At 34.9% G+C, this 27,634-nt stretch overlaps 1 protein-coding gene across 16 annotated transcripts in view; it reads left to right on the forward strand.

The window, feature by feature from the left end:
• The window catches only part of ADGRL3 (adhesion G protein-coupled receptor L3), a 971,834-nt gene that overhangs the window by 773,683 nt on the left and 170,517 nt on the right, over window positions 1–27,634 (forward strand). For 13 of the 16 annotated variants that reach the window (XM_043972867.1, XM_043972872.1, XM_043972873.1 and 10 more), the window contains exons 9-12: window positions 1,871–2,179; window positions 5,368–5,471; window positions 12,864–13,049; window positions 16,088–16,126. In XM_043972867.1, the coding sequence (XP_043828802.1) occupies window positions 1,871–2,179; window positions 5,368–5,471; window positions 12,864–13,049; window positions 16,088–16,126 (638 nt within the window). The remainder of the gene's footprint in view (window positions 1–1,870; window positions 2,180–5,367; window positions 5,472–12,863; window positions 13,050–16,087; window positions 16,127–27,634) is intronic. The other 3 variants (XM_043972871.1, XM_043972876.1, XM_043972877.1) reach the window with 1 other exon arrangement.

Raw genomic sequence — 27,634 nt, forward strand, 5'->3', positions numbered from 1 at the left:
GGTTGTACTCAAAAGATTTGCATTTTAATTGGGAGGAAGGGAATAAATATAGCATTTACTATGTGCTACAAACTGTGTTGTGGGTTTTTTTGTTGTTTCTTTTTTTGGGGGTGGGCAATGAGGGTTAAGTGACTTGCCCAGGGTCACACAGCTAGTAAGTGTCAAGTCTCTGAGGCTGGATTTGAACTCAGGTCATCCTGAATCCAGGACAGGTCCTTTATCCACTGCACCACCTACCTGCCCCCTGAACTGTGTTGTGTTTTACAAATATTATCTCATTTGATCTTCACAATAACCCTGTGGGGGTAAGCCCTGTTAATATACCCATTTACATTTAAGGAAACTGAGGCAAATAGAACTCAAATAACTTGCCCAGGGTCACACAGCTAATAAATAGGTTAAACTGCATTTGAAATCAGTATTCTTACCTTCAAGCCTAGCCCAGCATACTATTCACTGTGGGGCCTAATTGCCTAATTGGGAAGGGGTGGTATGCAAACAAGTAATTATGAGGCAATAGGTGATAAGAATGAAGGAGAGGCTTGGTGTTGTAAAAATAGTCTAGGATTTGGAGTAAGATGATTGGTTTGAATCACAGCTTTTCTACTTGAAATTATGTGACCTTGGCCAAGTAGTTTAACCTCTCTGGGTCTCAGTTTCATCTTCCGTAAAATGAAAGAGTTTGACCTGGGACTGAGTAATTTCTAAGGTTCCTTACAGCTTTAAATACTGTGGATGCTGTAAACAGAGAACTGTGAAAAATGTGGGAAAGGAGAGAGAACTTAAAGGTAAATTACTAGAAACAATGGAAATCTGGGATTAAAAAGTGTTCACTAGGTCTGTGTAAAATAAGGTAGTGCAGTGAGTAGATTGAGTTAGGTGTCATGGGATAGGACTTGGCAATGAGAGGCACCTTAGAGGTCATCTGGTCCAACTCTCTCATTTTACAGATTAGGAAAGAGAGGCATAGAGAGTTACAGTGACTTGCTCAAGGTTACTTAGCTAGCCACTGACAGCATAGACTTAAACCTCCAACCTTTAGTTCACTACTTTTTTTGCTACATATGTTTTCTCATGGGAAGACTCTATAGAAAAAAAGTATTTATGGACTAACCTGGTAATCTAAGCATTATTTATAATATTATTTCTATTTTAACTCATGTGAAGTTCAAAAGAACTGAACTGAAAGTCAACTTTTAGTACACAACCTCTTCTGAGTTGGAAACTTCCTATACTTTATTACATATACAGCCTTTGACTGTGTTTGCTGTGCTTTACTAATTGTATCACATTAATATGAATCAATCTTGCCATGCTAAGTGGAGAATTACTTTACAAACTTTTCTTCTTTAATCTTTTATGAAAAATTGATGTTTGGGGTTATCATGTAATGTTTGTGATACTAAACCTTGCAGAGCAGTTTTATTGAGGTGCCCCTTTTTTCCTGCTATATTAGGGAAACTCACTATAATTTCCTTTGAAGTAATGTAAGTGATCTACTTCAAATATGTTTACAGTATTTATCTATTTGACACCAAGGTTAAGGATGATCACCTGGGAATTTCAAGGCTAATACTTTGCATATGGAAAAGATTGGACTAGAAGATAGTCTTTTACAATGTTTTTTGTTATGGTTGTTTCTAATGTATTCTTTGTGTTGTACTGTGAATTTATTCATTAAAAGCAGTTTTTATCAACTTTGATAATTCTGAAATTCTTGTTTGGTTCTTTAAATGATGCCTCTCTATGGGTTCTTTCCAATTGTATACAAAGCTAATTGGACTATGAAACATGCAAGATTTTGAATGTTTTGGGAAGTCTGAAGGTCACAGGAACAATCATTGAATTTGTTCTTTCTTTTCTATTTTAGAAATCTCCACCACAGGACCAATTGGCCTGGGAAGCACTACCACCACCACCAGTACAACCTTGAGAATCACCACAGGAAGTCCAGGGAGGAGTACCACCACATCAGTGCCAGGGAGAAAGAACAGAAGCACCAGTACGCCATCCCCAGCAGCAGCAGTACCAGATGAAATCACCACCCACCTTCCACCTGCTTCTTCTCAACTCCCAGCTCTGGAAGAGAGCTGTGATGCTGTGGAAGCCCGGGAAATCATGTGGTTTAAGACCCGTCAAGGACAGATGGCAAAGCAGCCATGCCCTGCGGGGACAGTAGGTGAGTCTTTTGCAAAGACCTAAACTAAGGGCCTCACATTCTCTTAACTTTGGCTCAGTTTTCAAATATTCTCCTTTAGGTGTGCTCAGTAATGCATATGGTCAGAGTAATTTCAATGGGTAATTGATTAATTATTAAGTCCAATAAATTAAACTTGACATAATATCCTAAGCCATACAATCTTGTCTAAAACATCAAAGATTAGAATTTGGTTAGCATGAGGTTCTGTGAATAAATAGCTTAGGGAATAAAAATGACAGACTTGGACAAAACATTGCAAGATATTTTACATTTACTTTCAACCCACATTGGACTTGTTGTTTAAAGCTTTCAAGTAAACCGTGAAAATTATTGAGAAATGGCCCTACAGAGGACAAACATGCGTCAAGGGATAGATAAGAATTAAAGTCTTTTTCCCAGCTTTTATTTATGTGATTCATAATATTCCTCAAGGAAGCCATGCATTGTGATTTTAATTTTTTTAAACAAGAAGTGTTCTAACTTTATTTCAATGTAGCTGGACCCTGGTGAACTTTGTATTTAATCCACTGCATTTGATTTGCATGATTTCATAAGATGCATTATTTAAGCAGTTAGAAATTAATCAAATATTAGAATGACAGGATACTATTGTCCTTACTTGGGGGTTGTGTCCCCAGATGATGGACATGAAACCATAGTATAGCCAGGTCCTTCTGACATTTCTTGTAACTGAAATTGCCTGGATAAGCTTTTTCCTGGATTTGTGTTATACTTAATTTTTGACACAGTAAAAGATGCCTTCTAAACTATAGTGTATTTTAAAAGGTCTATCTTCCTCCTCCTCCTCCTTACTCTTATACTGGTACATCAGAGAAGCACTGTTGATATAAAGATCTATGCATTAGAAAAACATATGACAAAATCTAAGATATCCTCAGAAAAAATGGAAATGTGTGGGCTGGATGATGGTCTAATTAAAGGGAGGGATCTTGATTATCTTTGTATCTTTCCTGGTACCTAGCACAGTCATTTGCATATGTTAGTAAATTTTTGTTAAATGAATAAGTGGATGAATGATTTCTTAACTCATTTGTATTCAGAAGTGTTTGGACAACTATAGCCAAAGAATGTTGATTAATTTGTGATGCTTTTGACAACAACAAAAAAAAAGTGGGGGGGAAGAATACAACCTTAAAGTCTGTCATCCAACAATGTATCTCTTATTCATATAAGAAAGTAGAGTGTCTGGATTCAGGAGGACCTGAGTTCAAATCCGACCTCAGACACTTGACACAAGCTGTGTGACCCTGGGCAAGTCACCTTATCCCCCCCTCCAAAAAAAAGAAAGTAGAGTGAAAAAGGTACTCAACTTAAATTCAGAAAGATCTGGGTTCAGACCCAACTTTAAATACTTATTAGCTGTGTGACGTTGAAAAATCCCTTAACCTCTCTTGGGCTCAGTGTTGAAACAATAGGGATAATGATAATTCCAATCTCATATAGTTGCTATGAAGACCAATGAAATAACATATGTAAAGTGCATTGCAAATCTTAAAACAATATGTATGCTAGTTATCATTATTATAGTGATCATAATAATTATCATTATGTTCAAAGCACACAAGATACCTTGATCGAACAACAGAAATAATTTCGTTTATCCATCATTTTATTATGAAGTACAAAATAAGGTTATATACCCTTGCCAAAGCTCTTTGCCACTGTCATTCTCTCCTCATCTCAGCTCCATAAAATCTGAAACTTTCTTTAAAGAACAGCTCACTGTTAGCACTTTTGTGACACATTTCCTCATCCCTACCCCCGGTTGCTAATATTCTATAACTTTTGATATTATTTTGAATTTTTTTCATTTTTATATATTTGGTATTTACTTTTTTGCATTCATGTCTGTGTTTTGTATTTACTTACACATCCATCCACCTCTTACCCTGCCCCATTCAATGTAATATAATCTCCCTAATATAGTGTCTTGTTTATAGCAGGAGCTTAATAAATGTTCATTGAAATGAACATCCCACTACAAATTCTAAAGGGAGGAATTCCTTAAAGATGGTTAGACACTTCAATATCTTTATTTTTTTTTGATGAATTTGTGCTGATTAATCAAGCCCTAGCAACCTAAAGAATCCTAAATGAGATTAACTAAGATCAAAATAATTTGAACTAAGGATCTATATAGGAAAATTCAAGTGGATGAAGAACACCTATTCTTTAGACAATCTATGGAGGTGGTCATGAGTAAATGTATCTTAGATACTGTAGATGAAAAATTAGTTGGAGCCCAAATTGAAAGAAAGAGGAGAGCAGAAAACATTATTTTCATGAAATCGTAGCATGCTTTCAATGAACCCAAGTTCCTCTTTGAAATAAAAGGCTTTTTAAAAAATCAATTATGATTGTTACTCATATATTACCTACAATTTCTATTTACACAAAAGTGCAATGAGGAGATGTCTGGTATATTAAATATGCTGAAGCATATTTCTAATGATTAATCATAGGCAAGAAACAGTATAAAAAGTAACAGCAAATATATGTGACTGAAAAAGGAAGTGGGCTGGACACTTAGAGAGAACAAAGACTATTTATTAGTTGGACAGCCTGCATTCTCCATTGGTATCAATATATTGTTGAGTCCTAGATGCAGAATCTTAGGATAGTGGATGTACAACCTTTGGATAATTTATAGGGCAGAATATTTTCTTTCTGTACAGGAAAAAAATTACCCAAGGCTTTTAGAAAATGGAATGTGATGTCTCATTAGATAATGAGTTCCCTGTCATTAAAAATGTTTAAGTAGAAACTCGATGCTCATTTTTCCGGGAGCATGTTGATAGGATTTGTGAATCAGATGGAGGATTAGACTTAGATGACCCCTAAACTCCCTTCACTTTGGAATTCAGTGATTCTGAGATGTGACAGTAGAACAAAGCTACTTTTTTGCTTATAAAATTAAATACATAATGGTGCTCCACTTATGGAAATTTTCAGAAAACTATTTTTCTTTCTATACTAAATCCCTTTCCAAAAGTGGGAAGAAATCTTATGTTCAAGATGTGAATACCTTTTGGCTCTAATTTAAACACTCGTTTGAGTGAGATTATTCAAAGCTCAAAAGTAGCATTTTGAATATACATATATAATGAAAAAGGAAGTACAAATCCATATTTTTGTTACTGTTATAGGTGTGTCTACATTCCTCTGTTTGGCCCCTAATGGAACTTGGGATCCTCAAGGACCAGATCTCAGCAACTGTTCTTCTCCTTGGGTCAATCACATAACACAGAAGGTAACTCCTACCACTGTACTACAAGTAATCATTCCTTTGTTAACTCTGATGCATCATTGTAGACCACAAATGTTGAAAGAAATCAGACTTTAAAAAGAATCAGAATCATTTCATTCTTTTCCACTATCTAATTGCACATTCAATTTTGTTGTATTAGGGGGATGACATTCTAAGGGGTTGCTAAAACCTTTTTTGAGATGCCTGTTCCCTTTAAAGTACATGATGTTTGTTGTTGCTACTCTAACTTTGTAACTTCAATGATATTATTTATCATAATCATTTATAATACATAATATACTTTTAAAGTCAGGTCAACAAGCATTTATTAAGCACCTACTATTTGTCGGCCACTGTGCTCAGCACTGGAGATACTAAAAAAGACAAATGGTTCTTTTCTCAAGAAGCTCCCGATATAATGGGGCAAACAACAGATAAACTACTATGTAGAAACAAAACATACAGAATAAATTGGAGATAATCTCACAGGGGAGACACAAACATTAAGGAAAACCTAGAAAGGCTTCTTGCAGAAGGTACAATTTTAGTTGAGATGTGAAGGGAGGCAGGGAAGGCAGAATCCCAAAACAAGGAAGCAAAGCATTCTAGGAATCAAGGAGAGAAAGCCAGTGAAAATACATAGAATCTGGAGGTGGAATGTTTTGTTCAAGGAACCATAAGGAAGCCATGTAGAACGTGTAGAGGGCAATAAGGTATAAAAAAGACTGAGAAGGTAGGAAGGGGCCAGTTTATTATGGGCTTTCAAAGCCAAACAAAGGATTTCATATTGGATGCTAGGGATTAATAAAAACCACCACAGTGACAACAACAGTATGCCTTCCAAGGCATTGAGAACTGCAAGTGGAAAATTTCGAGAAACATTTTCAAGCTTCCAAAAGGTAAACAAACAAAAGCTTCTAGTACATGTACCTTGGATAGATAGTGGGATTTTTTTAAGTAGTTGTACTTTTGAAATTTTGTCAATGTTCTTTAGAACCTAATTTATCAGTGGTGAAAGTACATTAATGTGTGGCAATAAAATTTTGCAGACTCAATTTAACAGGGCTTATTTGGTTGCAATATGTTGAACATTTTTATTATTAATGCACTATGGGGCTCTGTGTTGATTTCATAACAAACAGAGACCAGATGTGCATTTATACCAAAACTGCTGCGGGATGCATCCTTATTATAGCAATTTATGTGGCTTTATTCACTCCTAATATCAGGAGTCCTTCTATGGAACACCATGTAGGCTGTAGAATTTCAGAAATATCTTTTTTTCCAAAAGAAATATTGCAAATGATAGTCTTACAAGAAACACAGACTTGCCATTAGCTCTCCTCTCTATTAGTTTTTAACTACCCTCATCTTCACTGATATACTGTACAATAATCAGTAAATAGTTACCCCAGTAGATCATGTAGCAAATGAGCCATAACTGTCTCTTTACCCTAAATCACAAACAAGGAGTAATGGTGAGGACTGTAGTTACTCTTTTACAATCCTGATACCTGTTGCTATTCAAACCTGGCAGTCTGGATGTAACTGGTCCAATTTCAACACTGATCCTGCCACACAGATTGTCCTTTGATTTTATTACAGTGTAGCTCAGAGCTCAGGGTGAATAACTTGCAGGATGTGATCAGAGTAATAGATTACCAGTATCTGGTACCATTAGGAGCTTTGCATTTTTAAAAACTACCCACATGTTTAGCCTAGGGGTTAATATGATTTCAGTCATCATTCACCTAGAAAACTGGGTGCTTTCCTGCTGTTTCCTGAAAATAGACTTCTAGAAAGAAAGAAAAAACAGTTTTCCAGCTAAGGAAAGGAAAGAATCATAGACTATAGATTTAGAGCTCAAAGGAACCTTATGGCCTTATTTTAGAGACACAGAAATTAATATCCAGCTAAGTACAGTGACTTGCCTAAGGTGCTACAGTGTTAAATATTAGAATTAGAATTGGAGTGCAGATTTTGTTTCAAATTGCTGTGCAAAACTGTTGTACTGTATTGGCATACAATAAATAATACTGCCTTATTTTTTCCTTGCTATTTTTATGTGTTATCTCATAGAGAAAGTGTTATCTATGGTGAAAAAGAGTATCTACTAAAAGGAAAAACAACAGTTGCCCTTTTAATTGATGGTTTTGTTTATTCCATAAATACACCTGGTTTCCCAGAGTCCTTTAGACATTTTCTATCAATTTCTTATTCCAAAAAGCATTTAATATGAATTTTTACCTAATCAGTTTCAAGTCTTTCAGATTCATAGATCAGAAATTCACAAAGAATAGATGACTTTTAAGTGTAGCAAACTTCTCAGTAAATCATTCTTGTCAATATGCTTAATTATTTTTAAAAAATAGAATTTTAGAAATTTCAGGGATCTTAGATATCAAATAGTCCAATTATCTCATTTGACAGATGAAAAATCAAGGATGAAAGGGGAAAAGACAAGCCCAAGTTCACAGTGGTTTGTATTCAGTTATTCTGTCTTTAATTGTTGTTTTATTTTTTTTTAGTGTAAATTTATTCACCCCTCCTCTAATTTGACTGTGACTTGAAGTCAGGAGAATTAATTGGTACTCTGCAACTGGCCCAGTCCTGTCCTTCTGGCTCACTCATGTCATAGTCATTATAAATACTGTCATATTTATCATGTTGGAATGAGAGTTTGTCAAGTGCACATTTAGCAACTGAATTGAACTGAAACTTTTGACTGTTATCTGAGAGCCTAACCTATGGGGGTACCAATATGAACATAAATACAGATGAAATTTTCTGTTCATTATTTTTATATAAATTGTAGACAGTCACAACCCTTCTAAATCTGTCTTGGCTCCCCTCCTTCTTTTCCCTTTCTCTCCTATTTACTACTACCACAAAAACCCTTTTACCTTCATGCCATCTCCTTATTGAAACTTTACTTCATTTAATGATTTGTGCTCAAGCGTGGCCTTATGCAAGTATCACCCTTGCCATTATTGTCTAACTTATTAAGTGTAGGAATTTTAAAATAAGGATATTTGGATTAAGCTGCCTTTCAAATTAGGCCACATTGGGGCAGCTAGGTGGTGCAGTGGATAAAACACCAGCCCTGATTTCAAGAGAACCTGAGTTCAAATCCAGACTCAGACACTTGACAGTTACTAGCTGTGTGACTCTGGGCAAGTCACTTAACCCTCATTACCCAACCAAAACCAAACAAAAAAATATTTTTTTAAATCAAATTAAGCCACATGTTTGGCTATTGAGTCCATTTATATGTAGAGTCAGGGCATCCATATAAAATTCCAAGCACACACAAAATTTGTTTTTCTGGGCTATTCCTTGAATTCAGAGAAAGAATACATGTAAATTATCTCTAAAGAAAATGAATCCATTTTGTCTTCAGTATGACGACATATACAATATCTGATGTTTATGAATTTTGAAATAATGCTGTCATTTATGGATTTTTTGAAGAAGATAGATGCTAACATATTGCAGGATAAGAAAAAGGAGGGGAGTTGTTTGTTTTTTTTCCTGAATCTACAGAATGAACTCTGTAATTAAATTTGCCTCATTTATTTAACTTTTTGTAGGTTCATAATTCTTTGAAGTATAGTATTTGGGGAAAATGATTCACTTTCAAACTAGCATCTACTTATTAAATATCTGCTATGAATATAACACTGTGGTACATGCTGAGGGATGTAGGAAAATCAGTAAGACAGGGTCATTGACATAAAAATTTTAAATCTAATAGGAAGGATAATAGGATATCACAATTATAGTGTACTGTGCAAAGTTCATAAGAGAGGTATAAAGTGAAGAATGAAAGGACAATCCGAGAACATCAAGTAAAGTGTTCTGAAGGAGATAGCATTAGCTTAGGGAAAGACACCAGGATTATTTAAGCCCCTCCCAGCTATTAGAGACAAAAGCATTTTGCTATTGATTTAATAACTTGGGCTGAGATTGATGGCAAAATAGATGTATTCTTTCAAGGAAATGGTAGCACTGCACTTAAGGACTCTGAATAACTCCTTAATGAATTCTTTTGGCACCCAGATTAGGAGTTTTATATAATAAATGTCATGAAATGTCAAAGCTTATTTCAAAGAAAATTGTTTTTGGCTCCTGTAGGGGCTTAAGTATGTAAATAGTATCAATCTCTGTCATAATTAGTATGCTTAACTAAAGCTTATGGTTTTACCCCTATTTTGAAAAGATTATTTATTCAAGACCTAGTTATAACACCACTATTTAAACTAGACAGCCGTTTGCTAATCTACACAAAACCCACATTTTTTTCAGTGCTTATGCTTTATTTTCTTAGAAATAATTTAAAAAGATTTGAGTAATTGAAGTTAGAAATGAAATCTTCAATGGACTTTTGGTTGAAAGATTTATATTTATATTTATATTATCTACCTCTCTCATATGTGTACCTCACAAAGCTAATATTCAATACAAGGGAACTGGGTTCTGTCATGACGTTGATGCCAGAATATCTCTAATCAAGGCAGGACTAGCATTCAGTCTTCAAAATTGAAGTATGAACAGAAAGTGACATGTTTGTTGCTTGTTTTTCTCTACTTAATAGACATTTGGAATGTTAGCACTAGAAGAGAACTTATATAATTTAGTCCAGCCCTATTAATTTTCTATATTTAATCCTTGGCCTTAAGCCTAAACAAGATTTGAGTGTATTTATAGACATATGCAATATCCTATTTACTTACAGGGTCATTTTTAAGAATCACCTGTTCATCAGTATTTTATTTTCAAGTTGAATATTCCTTTCTTCTTTTTACTCTTGATCTTTACAAAATGATTGGCTGTTAATATGATATGAAGGCTACAAAAATCATAAGAGTATTTTTCACTTAAGAAACTCATTAAAACATCACATTTAATTCATATTATCCTTGTTATTTTCTTCTAGGATAGCTGGGGGCAATTGTTCTTATTGCTATCCCATAAATTAGAGTATTCAGTACACAGAAGGACAAGACTGATGAAGGTCTAGAACTGTGAATTCCTGAATTCCATCTTAAGTACCTTCTAATTTAATGCAGTCTAACTCTTTGGGGCCAAGCTAAGTATGTTTCTCCTAGGCAACAGTGAATTTTTCAAATGTTTTGAAGTATTTTCAGATTCTAATCAATCAGCAAATAAGCACTTACGTTTTCAGGCATATTTCTAATTTACACATACTACAGAGATAAAAGTGCCTTCCCTCAAGGAGTTTACAGTCTATCCAGAGATGATGTGTTGATAAAGAATTATATATAAAATATGTACAAAATTAATGCAAGGTAGTTTTGGCAGAGAATGCATTAATCCATCAACAACAAACATTATTGAACATTTACAAAACTAAGTACTTGGACATTTTGGTACTGATGAGTCCACTATGTTTCAGAGTTTTGCCACTTGCTATAAGCATCATAGAAGTGGAAGAGGGCATCAGCTACAGTTCCTTCCGAAACATGAAAGAATAAGTAAACTTGCCCAAGATAGCACAACTGTTAAAAAAGATTTGAACCCAGGTCCTCCTGACTCTTGGGCAAGTATGAGTGTCTTATCCAATATGCCACACTGCTTTTCAACTCTTATTTGTATCATTATGGAAAAGGCCTGTCTTGCTAATACAAATATTATAGCAGTCGTGTTATTTAACATAATAAACAATTATATATAACTTGTTAAGGGAGCTACTATTGGCTTTTTTTTCTCTGCCGTCATTTCCCCTATTATGATAATTGACAGCTGTTTCTAATAAATACTTCAGGGGAACAGTCTAAAATTATACATATATAAAAATTAAATAGTAACAATTTCCAGTAATATTTTATATATTTCTTTGTTTTACAAATTATTTGACTCTTCATGAAACTTCCTGTTTAAATATAATGAAGAATAATACTAGTGATCATATTCTCAAGTTTTATGCAGAGGAAAAGCAATACCTACTTTGAAGTCTATAAATGTGCATCATTACCTCATGTGTAATTCGACAAAATTATTTTCCATTCAGTTGTTATAATTACCTTGACCAGGCCAATATGGACAATTATTCATTATACTTTGCAACCTCAAAATATAGTGACTACTTTGGTTACCCCTAAACTCAAAATGATTCAAGTTGACTTAAACTATTTTATCTAATGTCATGATCCAGCATTGTAGTGAATCTATGGTATAATCAATATGGGTACTAGCTCAGATGATGCAGATCCAATTCTATTTATGGCCTCCCAGTCTCCTATCAATATCCTCCCACCATACCACCACAGGAGGTCCATTGCCTTCCTCACTTCTTTTGACAGTGAATAGCACCATGGTGATACATTATCATTCCACAACTTTTGGCCAGATTGGTTTGGTTTATCTTCAGGGCACCACAAGGGCCCATATAAAGAAGTTAATATAGTTTAATGGAAATAGCACTGGACTCAGAGTCAGAAGACTTAGATCTTTCCCTCTGGATCCATTAATACCAGATCGATGATGTTAGGCAAATAGATCTCTATTTGCTTCAATTTTCCTCATCTGTAAGAGGGGATTAATAAATCACAACTACCTCTCAGGATTGTTGAGAAGATAAAATGAAATATATATATATATATATATATATATATATATATATAACTTCACAAAACTGAAAGTGCCATAGGTATTATTGTTATGGGCAGCTGGTGGCACAGTAAGTAGAGTACTACGTCTGGAGTCAGGAAGACTCATCTTCCTATGTTTAAATCTGGCCTCACACTCTTACTAGCTGTGTGACCTTGGACAAGTCACTTAACCCTATTTGCCAATAACCTCATTGAGAAAATGAGCTGGAGAAGTAAATGGCAAACCACTCCAGAATCTTTGCCAAGAAAACCTCAAACAGGATCACAAAGACCTACACATGACTGAAACAACTGAACAACAACAAAAAAATAAATTTTTTTTTGGGGGGGGGAGGACACTAGCAGGTGATAAGCCATTTAAACTTTCATTGACCTAGGTGACTTTCTAATACTCTCAAAATGCAGATGATCTGCATTGGTAAGAGTTTTCCCAATATGAGTTTCTTTTTTGGGATGCATTCATAAATCTATTTCCCTTCTCCCTCTCCCCAATCCTAATTAAAAAAAAAAAAAAGCATGTGTATACACACATGGGAATATACAAACACAAAGAATTTGAGGTTTTTTTGGTTTTCTCCATTTGATTTATAGTTCAAAGTTCAGATAGGAGAAGCACAAATATATACTATTGATGAATAACTATTTCTAGCTATACTTTACATGTTTTAGTTAGGGAAAGTCACCAAAGGAAGATTTAGGGAAGATCACATTCTGACACATGTAACAAATATCTTTCCATTGTCCCCTGTTTTCAAAACTGCAGCTGAAGTCTGGTGAGACAGCTGCTAACATTGCCAGGGAGCTTGCTGAGCAGACCAGAAATCAGTTGAATGCTGGGGATATCACCTACTCGGTCCGTGCAATGGATCAACTGGTAGGCTTGCTGGATGTTCAGCTCCGAAACCTGACTCCTGGTGGAAAAGACAGTGCTGCACGTAGTTTAAACAAGGTAAGCAGCAAAGATGAACAATGAGTCTTCCCCCCTTGGTAAATGGTTTCTTCCAGTGGAGTTAGGGTATGCCCACTACTATCAGTATAATTTAATGATTTGATTTGCATCAATTATATTCCTTTCCTTTTGGTCAAAAAACACACTAAAATTTCTTTAAAAAGAAAAAAAAGAAGTTAAATTGCTATGTTACTACTTTAAAGATATACATTTTTTATGAAACTGAACTATATTTGTTTTTAACTAATATTGGAGGATAAGGTGAACACGAATGAATGTAATTTAGAATTATGCACCACTATTTATTTTAGTCAATTGCTTCTCCTCCTTATCTAATGTTAAAACGAATGAGCAATGCAAGTGACAGGTGAGCATACAGATCATCAAAAGGCGAGTAATAATAAGAAGAGCAAAGAAAGGAAATATTCTCTCTATAAACGCTGGATCAAGGGTAGAGTTAAATTTGAAGTAGGGCATATGTGTTTTGAAAATGTATGCATACATACACACATATATGCACATATGAATATATGTGTGCATGTATATTATGTGTATATATATGTATATGGATTTATATATCTTAGTTTAATTGTGAGGGGCTTGTTTTCCTATGAGACATGAGGAATTTTAGATTATTTTTCTTTTTAAATATGCTACATAATGTTTGGATTTAATATTTATGAAGACTTTGCATCATTAATTTTTAAAGCATAGCTAGCTTTATTATTATTATTTTTTAGTTATTACTACATCACTATCTTGGGGATGCCAATAAATTTGTACATTGAAAAACAAAGTATAAAAATTATGTTTGTAAAGAAAGATATTTTAAATGACTAGGTAAATGCTAAGTATGAGGAAAAATTGAATTTACTTAAACCATACACTCTCAAGAAGTGAATAAACAGTGCTCCTGGTGAAAATATGTTCAATTTGCTCCCTTCAGATGTCATGTGTTCACTGAATGGTGCACGTGAGGCAGTAGAAGGGGAAAAATGATTAGTTCTAAATTTTAGTTGATAGAAGATGTCAGTCTTTCTATTCAAGAAAACAAGAAGGTGGCATTGACAGACTTAAGTCTCCACTGTGGAATTCCCAAAGATGAATGTACTCCATTAGAATGAAAAATGACTAAGTGGACTGGTTCTTCAACTCACTATTATTCAGTGCCATATTGAAGGAAAAGTCTCATCAAGATAGGAGGAAATAAAGATTAATTGCTCACTACAGATCAGCCAGATAATTTTATGACAAATAATGTTTGTGTTGAAAAGTCAGCCTCAGAAGACAAATATTGTTCCTGCATTTGACATAGATTATTATTATTAGAGGTTATTCTCTATTGAACATCAAGATTTTGTTTAAATTTAGCTTGTTTTATTGTGTTTTGTTTTTAAATAGCCACTCTTTTTTATAGTACATAAATTCACAGAAATCTATGGAACTGGTTAATGCTGCAAACTTGATGTGTTATTGCCCAGGCTGACTTGATGCTATTTAATGAATATTGCTGCCAGCAATTGTTATGATAATATACTGGAAGTATTCATTCGTATTAATGTTACATACCCATAACATGACTTGTTACAGCAATACCGCTTATCTTTATTTAAAATGATGTTGATGTCTGACAATATCAGGTAAAGCTGGCAATTAATGTCACATTCTAACTGGCTCCAGCTAATCAGCTTTCCTATTCTGAATATCGAATAACGACATAACAGGCAAATTTTCATTTGTGAAGCTTTTTTTATGCTCTCCTTGTTTCCCATTTGGCTCTTTTCAGTTGTATGATGTAGTTTGTCATACATTAATTTGCATGATGAGCTAAACAGTTGGGGTTCGTGAGGTTGTTCACATGCTTGCTGGCTTGCTCTCATTTCTTGTGGTCTCCACCATTCCCTTAAGCAGTTGTATCCTATTAGGTTTGCAAAGTCAACTTGGTACAAATCAATTGCATTCAGCATTGAAATTCCAGAGTGTATGGAGGGAGGGAGGCCTGCAAAATAGTGATTCGAGTCACTGATCCAAATGACAGCCCCCAAATTTACTTGCACTCATTCTTTAGAGGAGCAACTGCTCTATGAGCAGTTAAGAATGCATGAATTAAAGTAGGGAGAAGTGCTTAGAGCACAAAAGGCATGGGGCATCAGCCTGATGATTTCCTTCAATAATTTGGGCTTCTTAGGGATTGGAGAAATAAGGGTAGATGAGGAAAGAAGTAACTTACAAAGATTTTTGCTTTAGTCTTTTGCTAGGTCAGATAACATCCCTTATGTTTTTATTTTATCATTTAAAATTTTATTAACTGTAAACAAATTACCCCAATCTTCTATCCAGAAAAATATCAAACTCTATGCTCAAAATATGCTTCTTAGCAAACAAAATTTCTAAAATTATGTATAATTCTCTTTTCTGGATGGAGGGATTAAAAAGAATTATGGTAATTGCAGTTTTAGATCAAGAAAACACAACCTAAAATGGTTTGTCCTTTTGTATCTGCCCTCATGATGACATTGTCATAACTGAATATCTATTTTGCATCTGTAAAATTGTTTTCATTTCATTTCATTCTTATGCAGAATGGGGTATACATAAGAACTCATAGTTCAGGATGCATGTTGTCTATATACAGGCTATCTGAGAAACAGGCTCCCAAACATTTGACGTAATTTGTTTTACTTTGTCATCATTTGTTCTTTGTAAGTCACAACTAACTCTGATATGAAACATATAACTTCAAGCTAATAACAAGCACTCGTTTTACTAAATCTCACTAATATGTTGCAAGATTTCTTAACATAGTTAATAGCTTGACACTATCCAGTTTTCAGCTTGAATCATTTTGAAAAGGTTCTTGGCCATCATTTGCTAAATCATTGCTGTATTCTGCTGCTGCTTAGCTATCATACTCTTCTAGAAAGTAGTCCACAAATAAATTTTGTGTAGATGTGTTCTTTTTAAATTTTTCTTGGTTTCTTCTATCACTAACTTATTTTTTCTATTCTGTGTTTAACCTGCTGTCTTTATGGAATCAGCTTCAGAAAAGAGAGCGCTCTTGCAGAGCCTATGTCCAGGTACTTTCAGTGTTTTTATAAATGTGTTAAATTGTTGAATTGTGTGTGGTGTTGATATTGTGTATTTGTAGCTGACAAAATGTATTAATATGTAAAGGCCGTAACCCAGTAAACCTAGGGTTACATTGAAGGGGAGAAATATAAAGCATATGAGAGACTCATGATATAAGCAGGTTTGGGGTGCGGGAAGGGAAAAATATATATTTTATAGAACAGAAATATCCAAAATAAAAGAAAGATGCAGTCAGAATTGGGAAGATTGCCACTTGTGCTATGAGGTGAGTTGGGGTACTTATTCCAAAGCCTGAATTCTTCAGTAAGGTGGGGATGGAAGCATGGATTCATTCAACAGATATTTATTGGGTAGCATCTGTGGGGAAGGCACGTGATAAAAGCAACAGGAGAAGGTAGTAACAAAAGTAATAGCAGCTTTCATTTATATAGTGCTTTTAAGTTTACAAAATACTACCTCTTTTTATCCTCATAACAAACCCTGAGAGGTTGCTACTATTATCATGCCCCTTTTATTGATCATTTAAGGCATGTAGGCAGAGGTAAAATGACTTGCCTAGGGTCACAAAGCAAGTGAGTATCCAAGGCCATATTTGAAATTGGGTTTTCCTGATACCAGGTCCAGATTTCTATGCACTATACTACCTAGCTGCCTACATAAATACAGATCGAGACCAAAGATCCTGTGGCTCTCTTCTGAATTAGAACTAGGTAGTGCTTGAGCTCTTTTTTTGTTTGTTTGTTTTCCCAACACTCATCTTTCCATGATAAAGCACTGAACTTGCTTTGACTAGAAATGGTGGTGTGTATCTGTATCATTTATTCATATGTGTGTATATTTATATATATACATATATATACAAACACACATATATTATATATGTGATATATATATATATATAATATATATAAATGTATATATCACTACCATTCAGTATCAAGGAAAAGGGAAATGCAGATAAAGATAAAATGGTTACTCTATAAATTCTTCTCAGAAAATGCCAACTGCATAATTCCCAAAAAAGCACTATTTTCTGATCATCTTTAAATTTTCCCCAGATTCTTATGTCTTTTCAAATTTCTTATGTGTTGGCTTGCCCCTTGGTGTTATATAATTTCACCTGTAAAGAGTAAAGAACAATTCAATTTTATTCAGTATTGATAGACTATTATCATACTCTTCCTTTTACAGTATGACCATATTTCATTTTTTAGTGTGAAAGGAGAAAAATTATAATATAAATCCTATTATTTCTCTTTTGACCTCTTTCTTTTCCTCTATTTTTTCCCCTTCTTTTTCAAGTTACATATCTGAAGCCTTTAGACAAAGGATTTTAACATATGGACATTTTATGAAATATGTAGAAAAGGGAAGATATATAAGACATTAAAGTATTTCTAGGCCAAATCAGAGACTTGGGAGAAATACCTGGTTTTGATCATAGACAACTGTACATAAGAAATTCATAGGTCATTTGGTTATTGACTTTGTTTTTCCACATTTTTCACTTAAAATATTTTTTGTTGTTTTTGCCATTGATATATTTGGCCCTCTATAATATATGAATTGAAGGCATTTTATGTAATTAATCTTTTAGTGTTCAAAGTCTGTGAAGTGCATGGTCATTCAAACTTGAGTCTTTAATGGAAAATTAACAACATACTTTCTATATGCTACAATTTATTATGAATAAAGAGTTTTTACTAAATTATTTACTAAATATCTGACAAAACTAAATTTACTGTTTATTAAATATCTGACAAAATATTGGTAAAAGGGGAATACCCTGTTTACTAAAAGATGGCAAGGGTCTCATTGTTTTTATTGTTGAATACAATTTCATTAAAAAATACAGAATTGGGGCAGCTAGGTGGTGCAGTGGATAGAGCACCAGCCCTGGAGTCAGGAGTACCTGAGTTCAAATCCGGCCTCACACACTTGACACTTACTAGCTGTGTGACCCTGGGCAAGTCACTTAACCCCAACTGCCTCACCAAAAAAAAAAAAACCTATAAAAAATACAGAATTGATCTTAGGGATTTGCTTCTTAAAATAATGAAACCTAAGATTATGAAGCATTTTTAGTTCAGAGTATTTCACATCTTGAGCTAATCTATGAACTAAGCATGAAATTAATCTTTATGATATAATAAAGGATATCCATATACTAATTTTGACTAAAATATACAATTAAGGCATTAAATTTTTAAAAGGTGGTGACAAGCAATGACAGTTGAAATTTATTTTTGACTAGATTTTTGACACTCAAATGTAATACTCAGGCATTCAATATCGAATTTGTAAATTGTTTAGGTTCCTTGTTTAAACCATCTTACTCTTGCAATTTGGTGTCAAGAAGACTCATCTTTCCCAAGTTCAAATCTGGCTTTAGACACTTATTATCTGTGTGACCCTGGGAAAGTCACTTACCCTTGTTTTTCTCAGTTTCCTCATCTATAAAATGAGCTGGAGAAGGAAATGGCAAACCATTCCAGTATCTTTGACAAGAAAACCCCAAATGGGTCATGAAGAGTTGAAGACAAGTGGAATAACTACTAAAGAACAATACTCTTACAGTCTAGCTTTCCTTAATTTCACTGTTTCAGGGAAAAGAAATGGAGATGAAAACCAAATTAGTTAATGTAGGCATTATTCAAGATGATAAATGTAGTTCTGCCTGGTAGCTTTTCCAGAGAGCAGAAATTGATTGATATCTGACATAATTAAATACTATTAACATGCCTCGGGCACATTCCCTGTGTAGTGACTCATTATTGAAGAGGGACTTTTACACCAGAGAATACAAAGGGACCTCATATTGTTAAATCTATTGAAAAGCAAACACATGATGTTGATGGAAAAGCAATCTTTTGTCTTTAAGATGACTCATAAGCATTGGATGTTATGCTGTGTAGGTCTCAAACAGGTGCTTGGGAATTCATGAGTTTCTCACATGATTGAATGTTTTTTGTTACATTCGAAATCAGGGATGGGGACTATCCTACTAAAGCCGATTGACCCATGGGAGAATTTCAAAATCATTCAAGGGAAACGAAGAAATACACAGCAATATGATTTAGTTGTAAAGAGCGTTTCCCCCTGTTTCTTGTATTTTAAGTTATAGAATGGCAAAAGGTTGAGACTGATTTTTTTTTAAATTTAGGAATTGAGCACATAGAATTATGTTACTTAAATCATAAATATTTTAAAATATTCATTCAAAAAAATTAAACCCAGTGTGTGAAAGGTATTGTACTTCATACTGAGTATATCCCATTGGATACCTAAAATAGATACAATTTCATCGGTGTGGATACCTCTTATACTCTTCATCTTGCACTCCTCCTCAGTGTCTTTATATGAGTTCTTCATATAGGGTTTCCTCAAATCCTTTTAGTATTTCTTAGATACTTGTGTAACATTCAGGTTGTCAATCCTATATCCTTCACTCCAATTAAATGTAGAGGTCATCTACTTATGTGTTCTCTTTATCTTTTATTCCACTTGTGCATAGAAGTCATCCTCAGTAATGTTTTGTAGTTGATTTAGGTCTACCATTTGCCTTTTACTTTATCGTTAGGTCATTTACAAGGGAATCAGTGTGGTAGAGGATAAAGAAGACTATACTCAGATGACCTGGTTTTGTAATACTTTTATGAACTTAATAAAATCACTTTACTGCTCCAGGACTCAATTTCCACATATGCAAACAAGTCTTCATTGAGCATCCATTACGTGTCTGCCTAGCAGCATTTTCTGTTTACCTTTTAGGGTAGTTACTAGGTTAAAAAATACAAAAATACAGTCCTTGTCTTAAAGAGCATAATACATCCTAAAATGAAAAAATATGTGTGCATATGTGTGTATATTTTGATATAGACAGAACAGGTATAAGGTGGCCTAGGAGAGCCCTAGCTGCTGGGGAAACCAAGAAAGGCCTCATATGGAAAGTGATATTTGACCTGAGCTTTGAAGAAAAGCAGGCATTCCAAGAGGAGGAGAGAAACTCCATTACAGATGGGAAGAGCAGCTAGTTAAAAATACATAAAGATAGAAGAGAAAGTGTTATCTGTGAAGAATAAGAAGGTGATTTTAGCAAGACCACAAAATACATGAAGAGGGGGCAGCTAGGTGGTGCAATGGATAAAGTACCAGCCCTGGATTCAGGAGGACCTGAGTTCAAATCCAGCCTCAGACACTTGACACTTACCAGCTGTGTGACCCAGGGCAAGTCACTTAACCCTTATTGCCCTGCAAAAAAAAAAATGCATGAAGAGGAATAATGTGTAAAAGGACAAGAAAGTTAGGAAGAAGGCAGGTTGTTGAGAGCTTTACATGGCACACAGAAGAATTTATAGTTTATCCCAAAGGTAATAGGCAGTAACTGGAGTTTATTGAATAGGAGGGGAATACATTGTCAAAGTGTGCTTTAGGACTATGGATTAAAGGGAGAAGAAATTTTAAGCAGAGAGAACAATTAGAAAGCTATGTCCATAGTCTAGGCAAGAAGTAATATGGGAACTAGTGCAATAGCTTTATGAGGGGAAAGAAGGAAGTTTATGTGGGAGGTGTTGTGGATGGAGATAGAAATGACAAGATTTGATAACTAAATGTGTAGAGTGAATGTGATTTAGGAATCAAAGATAGCACCAAAAAAGTAGACCTGGATGATCAAAAGTATGATAGTACTTTAGAAAGAAGTAGAGATGTTTGGGAGCAGGGTTGATTTAGGGGGAAGGGTAATAATCTCTGGTACATATTGAATTTTAAATGTCTACAGGACACCCAATTTTAGATAACCAATGAGTTGGTAATGTGGGACTGTAACTCAAGAAGGAGACTAAAACTGTATGTCAACTGACTGAAGATGATAATTATGTTCATGGAAAATGATAAGGTGACCAAGTAAAAGAGTGTAGAGAGACAATAAAAATGGATCAAACTAAGTAATATCTAATGTCCCTCTTCTACTTATTATCTTGTTATTATTTGTATTCATCACAGAATGTAATGCCTTCACCTGCAACCATGTAATCTTGCTAGGAAAATTGTGACATAATAAATAATATATACATAATATTATAATATACAAATGGCAAATATATATGTTTATAAATGTGTTTCTGTGTATGTGCATGCACATATAATAATAGACTAATTTAATAAACAGCCTATCCATCTGATTGTCTTAATCTGAATAATATACATTTTTTTCAGCTACTTTGGGTTTTAGTTTGGATGGTTAAATCAATATCTTTTGAATTACAGTGGATTTCACTGAGGAAGCTTTATAGTGTTTACTTCAGTGTAGTTAATATGATATAATCTGTGGGTAGTAGCATTTGAAAAAATTTACTGTCAACAGGTAACACTACATTTGGACTTTGCAAAAGACCTCAACGATACCAGTGAATGCATTATATGAACTTAGGTCTTCCTGTTTATGCTGTTTGATGTTGGTACTCAGAGGGTCATAGAATAATTTTCCCCATAATTGTATCTATAATAGAATATTTACCTGGGCTAGACACATACTTATTTGAAGATAGATTATAAACTGGCATTCTGTCATTTGGCAGGGGAACGGGGTTGGGGGGGGCAATAAAAAATCAACAGTAGTCACAATGGAATTTATATTCTCCCAACTTCTCAGTCAAGTATGTCTGTGAATATCTGGTCCAGCTTAGAAAATCATCTATGAGAGCATACATTTCCTTTTTTGTATTTATATAAAGTGTACTCTAGGTTCATAAATAGACCTCTTTCATGCTGATTATATAGAAATGAAAAAGCCCATGGGTTTTTAGTTACTGATGTACTCTTCTTCTTCTCACTTACACACAAGTATCATTTGTGATCTTTTATGTCCTTTTGAAATTTTCCCTTCTTTGACATATCTCAAAAAATCAAGCTATGATAAGTACTGTTAAAACTGTCATCTTCAACATGGATTTCTTTGGAATTGTATTTAGTGTGATCCCTCTATCCTTCCTGAATTATTCTTCTTAAGTATTATTACTACTTCCTCATATTTGGTATTGTGATGTTATAATTTAAGTGTATTGATTTTACAGTTGTCCCTGATCAGAATAGAAATAGTGACAGAGTGATACTATTTAAAAATTCATTCATTTTAAATTATCCTCTGTACATATAAAACTAAAACTATTTTCCGGATTACATGGTTTAGCTTGACTTTCATAACCAGACTATCCTACAAGCTTGTTTTCTTTTCTACTTATTTTCACTATTTGAATTTTTGCTCATACTCTTCCATTATCCTCCACTCTAATACTTTGGATTTTGTTTGTTTGTTTTGTTTTGTTTTGGGGGGGGGTTGTTTTGTTTTTGTGAGAGAAAACAGATAAAAACAAAACTTCAGATTAAGGAACAGTAAAAAAAAAAATTATGCTTCAATCTGTTTTCAGAAACCATAAATTCTTCCTCTGTAGTTGGATTGCAATTTTCATAAATCCTTTAGAGTTATATTGGATCACTGCATTGCTGAAAATAACCATGTCCTTCCCAGCAGATCATCTTACACTATTGCTGTTATTTTGTATAAGTACATTTTACTTGGCTTCCGTTCTTGTAGGTCTTTCCAGGTTTTTCTGATAGCATCCTGTTTATCATAACTTTTATATAGTACCTTAAACTTGACAAAGAATTTTCTTCACAATATCTCAGCAAAGTAGGTACCACATGTTTTGCCTTCATAATCAATCATCATAACTGTTTCCCTCCATCTTATTCCCATCCCATGATATTTACTCTATTTTCTATTTTCTTTTACCCTATTCTTCCTCAAGTGTTTTGCTTTTGACTATCCCCTCCCCTGCTCTGCCCTCCCTTCTTTCACCTTTCCCTCCCTAACCTCTTCCCCTCCTACTTTCCGGTAGGGTTAGATAGATTACTCCTCCCAACTGGGTGTGTATGTTATTCCCTCCTTGAGCCCACTGTGATGAGATTAAGGTCTTTGAGCTAATTCTGTGTTCTAAATTTTCTTCTTTCCTCCCTCCTCAACCCTCCCTATGAAATCAAGCAATTCTATATGAGTCATAACTGTACAGTTATGCATAACATATTCACCTTCTTCAAAAAGGTTTTGCTTTTTACTACTCCCTCCCCCAATCTGCCTGGCCTTCCTTCCCCTCTTCTCTCTCCCACCCCTTATCTCCTTCCCCTCACATTTTCCCTCAGGGCAAAATGTATTACTGTACCTACTTGAGTATGTATGTCATTCCCTCTTCTAGCCAATTCTGATTATAGTAAGGTTCACTTACTCCCTCACTCCTTCCCCATCTTACCCTCCACTCCATAAGCTTTTTCTTGTTTCTTATGTGAGCCACTTTCCCCCAGTCTACCTTCCCTTTCCCTTTCTTCCAGTGCATTCCTCTTACCCCTTAACTTAGTTTTAAAGATGTCATCATGGGTTATCTAGGTGGCACCGTGTACAAAGCACCAGCCCTAAAACCAGGAGGCCCTGAGCCCAAATCTGACCCCAGACATAAGCCACCCCACCCTGCCTGACGCACAAAAAACAAGGATAAACAAAAAATAAATGCTTTACAAATATCATTCCTTCATATTCAGTTCAGACATGTGTCCTCTAAGTGTATTACTTTCAGCTGCCCTAATATTGAGAAAGTTCTCATGAGTTAGAAGTATTATCTTCCCATGTAGGAATGTAAACAGTTTAAATCTTTTAATATTCCACATGATTTCTTTTTCCTGTTTACCTTTTTATGCTTCTCTATGGTCTTGTATTTGAATGTCAAATTTTCTATTCAGTTCAGGTCTTTTCATCACAAATGTCTGAAAGTCCTCTTTTTTATGGAAGTCCCATTTTTTCCTCTGAAAGATTATAATCATTTTTGCTGGGTAGGTGATTCTTGGCTGTAGTCCCAGTTCCTTTGCCCTCTGGAATATCATATTCCATGTCCTCCAGTTCTTTAATGTAGTTGCTGCTAGATCTTGTGTTATCCTTATTGTAGCTCCACAGTATTTGAATTCCTTTTTTCTAGCTCCTTGCAAAATTTTCTCTTTGACCTGGGAGCTCTAGAATTTGGCTATATTCCTGGAGATGTTATTTTTTGTGATCTCTTTCATGAGGTGATCAGTGGATTCTTTCAATTTCTATTTTACCTTCTGCTTCTAGAATATTAGGGCATTTTCCCTGACAATTTCTTGGAAGATGCTGTCCAAACTCTTATTTTGGTCATGGTTTTCAGGTAGTCCAATGATTTTCAAATTATCTCCCCTGGATTTATTTTCCAGATCAGCTGTTTTTCCAAGACGATATTTCATATTGCCCTCTATTTTTGTATTCATTTGGATTTGCTATACTGTGTATTGGTTTCTCATAAAGTAACTATCTTCCATTTGTTCAATTCTATCTCTTAGGCAATTATTTTCTTTGGAGAGCTGTTATATCTCCTTTCCCATTTGGCTTTTCAAGCTGTTGACTTTTTTTCTCATGCTTCTACTACATAGCTCTCATTTATCTTTCTATTCTTTCCTCAACCTCTCTAAATCTTCCTTCTCTCTTTCCTACTTTCTCTTCAAAGCCCGTTTTGAGTGCTTCCAAGACCTGAGACCAATTCATATCTTTCTTGGAAGCTTTGGATGTAGGGACCCTGAGGTTGCTCTCCTCTCCTGAGGATGCACCTTGATCTTCCTCATCGATAAAGAAACTTTCAATAATTCTCAATTTTCTTTGCTTGCTCATCTTGCTGTCTTTTCCCTGACTTTTAACTCCCTCTTACAGTGGGGCCCTACTTCCAAGCCATACTGTCTCAAGCTTCAGAGGGTCATAGGTATTTGGGTTTGAGGGACAGCAGGTTTTTGCCTGGCCTGTTCTTTGGACTGAAGATAACCACAAGCCAACTTGCTAATTAACCAGTCAGCAGAACTTTGTGTGCTGTGGTGGTTCTTAGCTTCCAAAAGAGCCTGCACCCCTCCCCTACCTGGGTCTCCTGCCATTCAAGATTTCTTCCTGGTTCCCCACTGGGGTGGGATAGCCCAATTCTTCCTTAGGTCCTGCAGACATCCCTGTATCTCCACCCCACCCCCTCGGTCAGCCATTCAGTCCTCTCACCAAACCATAAGCTTAGTTCCAGAAGATGTTTGTGCTGCTGCTGATTTGGAAGCTCTGGGATAAGTTTCTCTGTTGCAGCCTGCCAGGGGACTGTGATGGCATGATCATGGGTTTAGACACTTCTTGCAGAACAACACAGCCCCCACAAAGCTGTCTTTGGCTGGAAAATAATCTCAGCCCATCTTTTTGTGGGTTTTGCTGCTCCAGGGGTTGTGTTATTCCTGTTTTGGGGGTAATTGTGTCAGGAGTTCTGTGCATTTAATGTCTTTCCTCTGCTATCTTGGCTCTGCCCTCCCCCTACACACACTCTAATGCTTTGTTGAAGAGATACCTTTATCTTTTATTACTCATAGTTCCCATGACTTTCTACTTGATCAAGATGTCATGTAATTATTGACTGAGATGGTTTCTGGGGCCTGTCTGTGACAGTACTAAAAATAGTTTTTCATCTCTTGAACTTTTCTATGAAATGGCATTAGGGTAAAGGTTTTTGTTGTTGTTGTTATTTAACTTGCCTATTTCCCATTTTTCTTAAACAACGGTTAGTTTATATATGCTAGATTGCATTTGTCATCATCATACATAGTTTCTTTTTCACACTTATTCTAATTTCTTATACCTTACACCCCAACACATAGTCTTTGATCCAGTGACACTGTCTGGATATTCCATGAGATAAGCACTCCATCTCTTGGCTCTGAGCATTTTCTCTGGCTGTCCTTCATTCCTGGAATGTTCAACCTCTTCCATTCCAACCTTCCTGGTTTCTTTTAAGTCCTACCTAAAATCCCACTTCCTTCAGGAAGCCTTTTCCAATCTCTCTTAATTCTAGTACCTTCCCCCAATTAAATATTGTTCATTTATTTTATATATAGCTTTCTTTCTATATACTTGTTTGCATGTTGTGTCCCCTATTAGATTGTAAGCTTCTTAAAGGCAGGGAGTGTCTTTTGTCTCTTTTTGTATCCCCAGCAATTAGCACAGTGTCTGGCACATAGTAGATGCTTAATAAATAAATGAATGAATGAATTGATAGAGAGAGGTGATGGATTTAAGATGCACACTGAAACACATTTTTTACATCATCAGTGTGGGAATCAACAACAACAAAAATTGGATTTGGTCCAACAAAATGTCACCTTAAAAACCCTCCAACATTTTCCATTTACATATCAAAATTGTGATGAGACCTTGAAAGATGCAACAACAGTGAGAACTTTGTTGAGTGAATGCTTATAAATATAAAGTGAGGGATTATCATTATCAAAAAGGGATATATATATATATATGTATATATGTATGTATGTATGTATACAGGTACGTATGTATGTATGTAGTACAGCTTTGCTACTCTTTTAGGTGATACCAACCAAGTACAGAGTCCAATTAGAAGTGATTACTTAGGGGGAGCTAGGTGGCACAGTGGATAAAACACCAGCCCTGGATTCAAGAAGACCTGAGTTCAAATCTGGCCTCAGACACTTGACACTTACTAGCTGTGTGACCTTGGGCAAGTCACTTAACCCTGCCCTGCAAAAAAAAAAAAGAAAGAGAAAGAAAAAAGAAGTGATTACTTATAGATAGTGAGGTCCTCCATATTTTCCCATTTTCTCATTTTAAGATGACATTGTAATGACTCTTATCAACCCCCTCACAGTATTGCAGGGCCTGATAAATGAAAAAAAAAATCATTATTCAAGAGTTGCACCTAACTTTTCATTCAGGAAAAAAACCAGTTGATGAAGAAAACACAGGGTCTAAAGAATGATAAACAATTGTATTACAGCCCATAGAAGTATCAGACAGACAGTGCATATAAACTGAGGAACTGGAGTAAGAGAAACATTTTGGGGGAATTGTATGGTGTTTTTAATGAATGTCCCCAAGTTTCTGCTGAATTAAAGACATATCTTTAAAAAAAGTTTTACTGATAACTTTAAAAAATTCTAGTTCATAATATTCTACTCACTAAAAATGAACTCTCCTTTGTAATAAAGAAAAAGTTGAGCAAAAGAAAAGGATACATTGATTATCTGTTAACATATAGAACACTCTGTACCTCCTATTCTGTCCCTAAAAAGGCAGCATCCCTGCCTTTGTGCTGAGAGGAGGAAGATGTTTCTTACCTGACTGTCAGGACCAAGAATGTGTATTTCAATTAATTCTTTGTTTTCTTTCATTTAGATTATTTTAGTGATTATATATTTTACTCTGTTCCTGCTTATTTCACTTCACCTCAGTTCACATATTTCTCATGTTTTTACAGTTCTTATATTTCTATGAATTGCCTACATTTGACATTTCTTAGTGCACAATAATATCTCTTTACATTTATATACTGTGTTTATTCAAAATTCCCCAACTGATGTGTACCAAAGTTGGATCCATTCCTTTCTAC

This window comes from Dromiciops gliroides, chromosome 6, assembly GCF_019393635.1.
Source record: "Dromiciops gliroides isolate mDroGli1 chromosome 6, mDroGli1.pri, whole genome shotgun sequence".
In the NCBI taxonomy this organism is placed as follows: Eukaryota; Metazoa; Chordata; class Mammalia; order Microbiotheria; family Microbiotheriidae; genus Dromiciops; species Dromiciops gliroides.